The 6,720-nt window shown below is 33.1% G+C and overlaps 1 protein-coding gene across 2 annotated transcripts; it reads left to right on the top strand.

Moving 5' to 3' along the window:
* The first annotated feature begins 376 nt into the window (after window positions 1–376).
* Window positions 377–3,907, top strand: LOC108324783 (uncharacterized). Of its 2 annotated transcripts, none has more exons than XM_052872006.1 (7): window positions 377–617; window positions 699–831; window positions 2,278–2,394; window positions 2,488–2,659; window positions 2,812–2,952; window positions 3,037–3,125; window positions 3,218–3,907. In XM_052872006.1, exons 2-7 carry the CDS (start codon window positions 812–814, stop codon window positions 3,738–3,740), a joined length of 1,062 nt encoding a protein of 353 aa, XP_052727966.1. In that variant the 5' UTR covers window positions 377–617; window positions 699–811; the 3' UTR covers window positions 3,741–3,907. The 2 variants fall into 2 exon arrangements, with proteins under 2 accessions (XP_052727966.1, XP_017413204.1); XM_017557715.2 differs by having other exon boundaries at window positions 379–617; window positions 2,291–2,394.
* Window positions 3,908–6,720: the final 2,813 nt, after the last annotated feature.

Raw genomic sequence — 6,720 nt, 5'->3', positions numbered from 1 at the left:
TTTAATGAGGTCTGACATGAAACATATTAGAAACATGTTGTACGGTATAATTAAACATAGTTAATGGAAGAAAAATCCAAAATATATTAACACAAACTAATTTTCCATGTAAAATTTAAATAAAATTTTAATTATTGTATTAAATTAAATAGCTAAAATCGACCATTTATGTTATATTATATGAAAAATACTTTGATCTAGTTAAACGAATCCCCAGGTCATCCAGGTGGTGCTTTCATAGATAAGAGATTTGACAGTACAGGAAGACCTGTTGCATAGGATTCCAGTAGAAGCTATCTTCATTCTCAACGTCTTCCCTCCTATAACGGCTACATTTTCCCACGAGCTCATTCATACGCTCCATTACTCTAAATAAAACGACAAACTTATCCCCTTTTCTAACTCCTTTTTTTCTTTTAATTATTATTTTTATTATTTTCTTTCCGCTTTAGAAGACCGTTACTTTTCTTCTCTTCTCCCCCTTAAACCCCCACCCATCACTTCCTCACACTCCGCCACTTTGCCATGACGGTCGCAAGCGAAGCCTCCGCACGCACCAAGAGGCTCGTGAAACTCACGCTCTCCCTCCTCCGCCTCGGCTTCAACTCCTCCAAATGGTACTGCACTCACCTTATTTTCTCTCTTACTCTCGTTGTTGTGTAATAACGAAAGTCAATGGTTGTCTTTTCTGCGGTCAGCAAAACGGCAGCGAAGATGGCGGTGGCCAGGATCAAGCTGCTGCGGAACAAGAGAGAGGTGGTCGTCAGACAGATGCGACGAGACATTGCTCTTCTTCTTCAGTCTGGTCAAGATGCCACTGCTCGTATCAGGGTAACACAAAACCCTACATTACTTTATTATGTTTTATATTAACAGTGCAAAAATGAGTATTCTTCTTATTATCAATTTCTTCTCTCTGCATCCACAAACATAAACTTCTTAAATCGGATTTTATCTGGGTAAAATGTTCTCTATTTGGATTCTTTTATGCATTCTTGATTTGATCTTTACACGTTACTAATGTGGGACCAAATTCATAACTTCCAACAGATCAAATTAAAAATGTGTTACACGTGACCAAATTAAGAATGTCATTGGTTAGGCTTAATGGTGACAACCACCGGGTACCATTGTACATGTAAAACCAATTTAATGAATTTTTATGTGCTGGTACCTAATTCAAAATTTGTTGGAGGTGTCGGCACTAAATTATATGTTTAATCTACATTACATCGTTTACAGTTTTTGTTTCTGATCATTCGTGAGAATTTTCGAGGACACTCAAAATAACAATGCTGTTAGATGTTTATGTTAGTTGGAATGAGGACACAGTTTTTACCGTTTGGTTTAGTAACAGTTTCTGATTGAGTTTCTTTGTGTATTTGATTAGTAATGCAAACTTGTTCCTCGATCTAGGTTTCCCCATGCCGGTTTTCTTTAGTTCCAAACTTTCTGCCCCCATTGTTTTTTGTTTTATTGGACCGTTCCATATTTTAGTTCGTCTCTTCCTGGTATCCAATCTGTGGTTTCTTTGCTTGCCAAATTCTGTTGTTCAGTTTTGCCGTATTTCTCTCCTGAAACCTGTTATCTTCTGCCTCATTCCCCCCAATAACGTCAAGAACATGCTTCTTCTTCATCCTTGCTGATCTGAACCCTGAGCAGCTCCTGAATCCTTCAAGACCGTAGCGGTGATACTAGTTGATGGAAACGGGTAAATCTCAATTGCAATTGCAAATACAGAACACTGCATCACTTTGAGGGTCAACACCTCCCTAGTACTTTGAGAGTCAAAGCCTGCGTTCTATTTTTATACACGTGATATCGTTATTTTTGGACTTGTTACTCATTTTTCAATGCTTAAGGTTGTAGATACTGATCTCTTTAGTTGCTTAAGGCGATAATAAGAAAGGGTTAGGATATGTGACAATGAGATATAGCTTTTATTTCAGAACAAGTTGTCGTGTAGCATGGGGCGGCTGATAATATCTTCTGATCGTTGCCATATCTAAGCATAACGAATGTTTTTTCCCAATTTTTATCACCATGTCATCTCCTGTCTAAAAGGCTTGAGACATCTCGTGAACATTTTTATATTAAAAATAGGCCAAGCTACTTGTTTAAGTCGAAATTTCTAGTTTCCAATAAGCTTTTTTCATCATGGTATCTTTCTCTGACTACATAAAGCTAGACTAAAAGTAACTTGGTACGTAAATATAATGGTGCCATGTAACATTATCAAGATGAGACCACATGCAATTTTATAATATTTACCATTAGTGGCTTATTGCAGGTTGAGCATGTCATGAGAGAGCAAAATGTTTTGGCTGCAAATGAGTTCATTGAACTCTTTTGCGAACTAATTGTGGCCAGACTCTCAATCATTGCAAAGCAAAGGTTCAGTATTTGGAAACTGGTTATTTTATTTGGAAACTGGTTCAGTAATTGTGGCCAGACTTGAAATTCTGATGTTAATCCTACTTGGTTCAGGGAATGTCCAGCAGATTTGAAAGAAGGAATCGCTAGCTTGATATTTGCAGCCCCTAGGTGCTCTGAAATTCCAGAACTTGTATCACTTAGGAATATCTTTGAGAAGAAATATGGGAAAGATTTTGTGTCTGCAGCTGTTGATCTTAGACCTAGCTGCGGTGTAAATCGCCAGGTTAGCACTTTACTGACTGCAATTTTACTCGTATTTGCCAATAAAATAAGCAGCTTTTTGGATTTCTATGCTTTTTAGTATTAAACTACCTATTTTCTATTAATCCTCAAAAGTATTCAGACAAATTTTTGTGAAATGCAATGGATTTTTAGTTGATCGAAAAACTCTCAGTACGAACACCTCCTGGTGAAGTAAAATTGAAAGTGTTGAAGGAAATAGCTAAGGAACATCAAATTGATTGGGATACTACGGAATCTGAGAAAGAACTTCTGAAGCCTCCAGAAGAGCCAATAGTACGTATTGTGTCTTGATCTTCCTTATTTTATTATGCTTTGCAACCATTTTTATTAATGATCGGGCTTTTTCTCTCTCATCAGGATGGGCCACGTACTTTTGTCAGTGCAAGCAGCCTACCAGTGAAGCCTTCCACAAATGTATCGGTGGAATCAAATAGGCCAGCTACAAGGTGTGATACATATATTATAGCCAACCCAATTAGATGTGTTCATTATATTCTCATTCACTAACTCTAATAGGATTTTTGGGTGATTTCTTCAGATTATCAGGTGGTGGAAAAACGGATGCCGTGCATTATGAAGATTCTAGGTCTGCTGCTGAAGCAGCAGCTGAAGCAGCTAAGAAGGCAATTGCTGCTGCTGAAGTTGCTGCTTATATGGCTAAGAAGGAATATAATGAAGCTCCTCAACCATATGTTTACTCTGGGACCTTCCAAGCAAACAATCCTTCAACTGAGGACAAAATGTATAGGTCACAGAGCTTACCAAGATCTGATCAAGTGAAAAGTGAGGATTCATTGCCTAAGCAATATGGTGGAAATGATCATCGGAGGCACAGCTACCATCCAACTTCTGCTAATTCAGATATTAAATTTGATGAATCAGATTGTGATGAAGAAAATGAAGCAGAAGAGCCTCGTCCTACTTTACCCCCTAATCGGCTTCCACCACCGGTACCCTCATCTCTGGCTAAACAGGATAGCAGCATTCATCGTGTTCATCCCAAATTGCCGGATTATGATGAACTTGCTGCGCGCTTTGATGCACTAAAATTCAGAAAGTAATAATCCTGAAACCCAACCTTTGGCAGCCAGTCTATTTAATAATTAATTTATATTTTTATACTACACATGTAAGAATATCATATTTTGTTATAGAGATGCTAAGAATGTAATGGATGCTATACTTTGTTATGTACGTTTCAAATTCAATATTGTACCGTCTCCCTCTAGCTATTTGGATTTTTTTTACAGAAAAATGTTTATTTCTTTTTGTATGATTCTTTTGAAATTGGTTATGCGAAACCACGGCGAACTGTGGCTTATGGACACCTCACACATCATAGCATCCTCCATACAATGCCACACTTTGGAATCGTGACAAGTACTATGGATACTCCTCTTCTTTTGTTTTTAAATATGTAAATAATGATTAAAATTATAAATATAACAATAAATTTATACTACTTTGTATTTTTACTTTCACGATAAATGTATAAATGTATTACAAATAATAATTTTTTTCATGTTCCGTTTCTGTTTTCCAATAAATGGATATTAGTTGTTTGTTGTTTTCACTTCCGCAACAAATGTATTAGATAAGAAGAAAGGTACAATCCAAAAGTAATTATTAAGTTATGTCAAATTTAAAAATTAATGTAGATATATATAAAAATGTCTAACATAATCTTATTAAAAGCAGCTTTCATGAAATTTAATAATTGTTTAAAATATTGAAATTTAATGTATTTTAAATTTCTCTTTTCAGTAAAGTATTAATTATTCAAAAATATTAATATTGATTATGATTTTAGTTGATTTTTGTTAATGTTATTTTTTTTTTGAAGTTCGTCAAAATTATTTCAATTAGTATTATTAAAGTTCTATTTTTATTGACATCAATCAAGTTGGTAGTTATTGATAAATTTTAATTATTAGTGAATATATTTGTCAGTAATTATTGAATAATTACTGACAAATGTATTTGTTAAGATAATTATCAACTATCATAACTAATTATTTTTGACAAAAATATTATCGACAGTAAAAAAAAAGAAAATACGAATAAATTTTTTACGATAGTAATATAAAATTTGTTTTACAGTGACAATGGTTGTTCTATAGAAACCTAGGATAGGAAAAAGCATTGCTCAATTTGAAAAAGTCAATCATAAGGTTTTAAGCCATCAAACAAAGCTAGTTGCAATTTGTAAGGGTGAAAAGTAGGAGGTAGTGTATGTTGTTTAGCTATATGTAAAGGGCATAGTAGAATTGTGGTAGAAATAAGGAGTTATATGTATATAAAAGGAATGAGGCTGAAGTTGAAATGTTATGTGGCGAAGAGGGATGGTGGAATAGGTTAAGTGACCAAAGGAGTATGACATACAAGGGGGTTAGTAGTAATGGGAAGGGTGAAACCATGATTTTGGGAAAATCTTGATAAGTAGTAGGAACGTTGTTCACTATAGATGATGAGGAAGGTGTAAGGGTACGTTTGGAAAGACAAAAAACTGATTTTTCAATGTTTCCATATACTTGCTTGGAAAGTATTATGGCAGATCTTTATTGTTTCCATGTGACCTTGTATTGTCGTCAGGAACTCATGGATAGTTTTGAGTGAATCATTTGTATGTTTGGTTGATGGCTTAGGAGCCATTGAAATGGATAAGTGAAAATACCAAAATAATTAGATAATGACAATTATTACTCTAGAGAATCTATACTTGATAAAAAAAAAATAAAGGACAAAAATAATAAAAAGATACTCCTCATTCATTGCTCTTACCCTATTATCGAGAATAATATAAATACCAAGCAGGATTGCAATACAATTTAACTTAAATAAAAAAAATCATATTACTCATTTAAAAATATAATCTTTCATTGAATTTGATTTTTGAATATTACATTCGCTGGAAACATATATCATAGCGCCCAAGCGCATACCATATGAAACAAAAAAATGGTTCGTAGCTAAAAAAATTATAAAATCATCAATGTAGACATAAATCGTATAAAAAATACGATGAATTTTAAGACAACTAAACATTTTTTGTTTGTAGCCAAATTGAGTAAATGTGAATGTCGGTGAAACTTACAACAAAAACCAGACTATATGTTTTGCATCATAAGGAATCCGCATAGGGACGATTCAATTAAAAATTTATATTCATCTTTTGCCGCATATATCAACCTTCTTATCGTACTAAACAAATATTAATTTGTACAATTATATACATACAACAAAGTTTAAAAATATTTTTTTCGTGCATTTTCTTATCCTTTTTAAAGACATCAAAATTTAAATTACACTTCTTTCTTCTTTTCATCCCTTTATCTATATAAGATGTAAATTTTATCTGAAGTGAGTTATATAAGTTCATTCATCTGAATACCTGTACATAACAGGGGAAACAATTATTGTTTGAAAACATTGAAGAGAAATCTGAAAGGAAAGTGACCTTTTGTAGAAGAATGAAAAATTTTGTTGGTAACTCTTTGGATCTTGTTGAGGATTTTGCTTGCAGCGTCTGGTTTTGATTCTACAGAAGAAATCAATGTCAAATGCTCAAAATTTTGTAAAACTACAAAACATTGTTGGAGGAAACGAATATACCTTTCGACAACTGGCCGTTAAAAGACAATTATACAGTGACTGTACCACTTATTTGTCCAAAATCTACTAGTGTTCCAATGCAGCTAAGATCTTACTGGAGTCATGCAATAGAATCTATTTTGGCTAACATCTGTTATATATATGCCATTGTTTTTAACACTTTCTTTTAAAACTTTTCATTCATTTTTTAACTTTTTATAATTTAAAAATTAGTTATTATATTTAAATATGTTCAGACCAAATAGTTTTAGATTTCTATGATTTATGATCTTATTTAAAAAGTAAATTCAAGTTTAACATCTTATACACATGTATTTCAAATAAAAAATTTTAAACTTATGACTTTGATATATTTTTTTATATTAGAGATGTCTTAATAATTTTCTTAGGTTGTTATATATATGGAAAGAGAAATAAATAATGGAAGGT

This window comes from Vigna angularis, chromosome 1, assembly GCF_016808095.1.
Source record: "Vigna angularis cultivar LongXiaoDou No.4 chromosome 1, ASM1680809v1, whole genome shotgun sequence".
Classification (NCBI taxonomy): Eukaryota; Viridiplantae; Streptophyta; class Magnoliopsida; order Fabales; family Fabaceae; genus Vigna; species Vigna angularis.
The sequence above is the reverse complement of the archived record's forward strand: the minus strand, read 5'-3'. Positions and strand labels throughout refer to the sequence as shown.

Excerpts from the sequence above, each read along its gene's own strand:
- LOC108324783 (XM_017557715.2), top strand. The coding sequence starts at position 526 with ATGACGGTCGCAAGCGAAGCCTCCGCACGCACCAAGAGGCTCGTGAAA. Across the intron at positions 832-2,290 it reads ATGCCACTGCTCGTATCAGG|GTTGAGCATGTCATGAGAGA; the intron begins GTAACACAAAAC and ends GGCTTATTGCAG. Across the intron at positions 2,953-3,036 it reads AGCCTCCAGAAGAGCCAATA|GATGGGCCACGTACTTTTGT; the intron begins GTACGTATTGTG and ends CTCTCTCATCAG.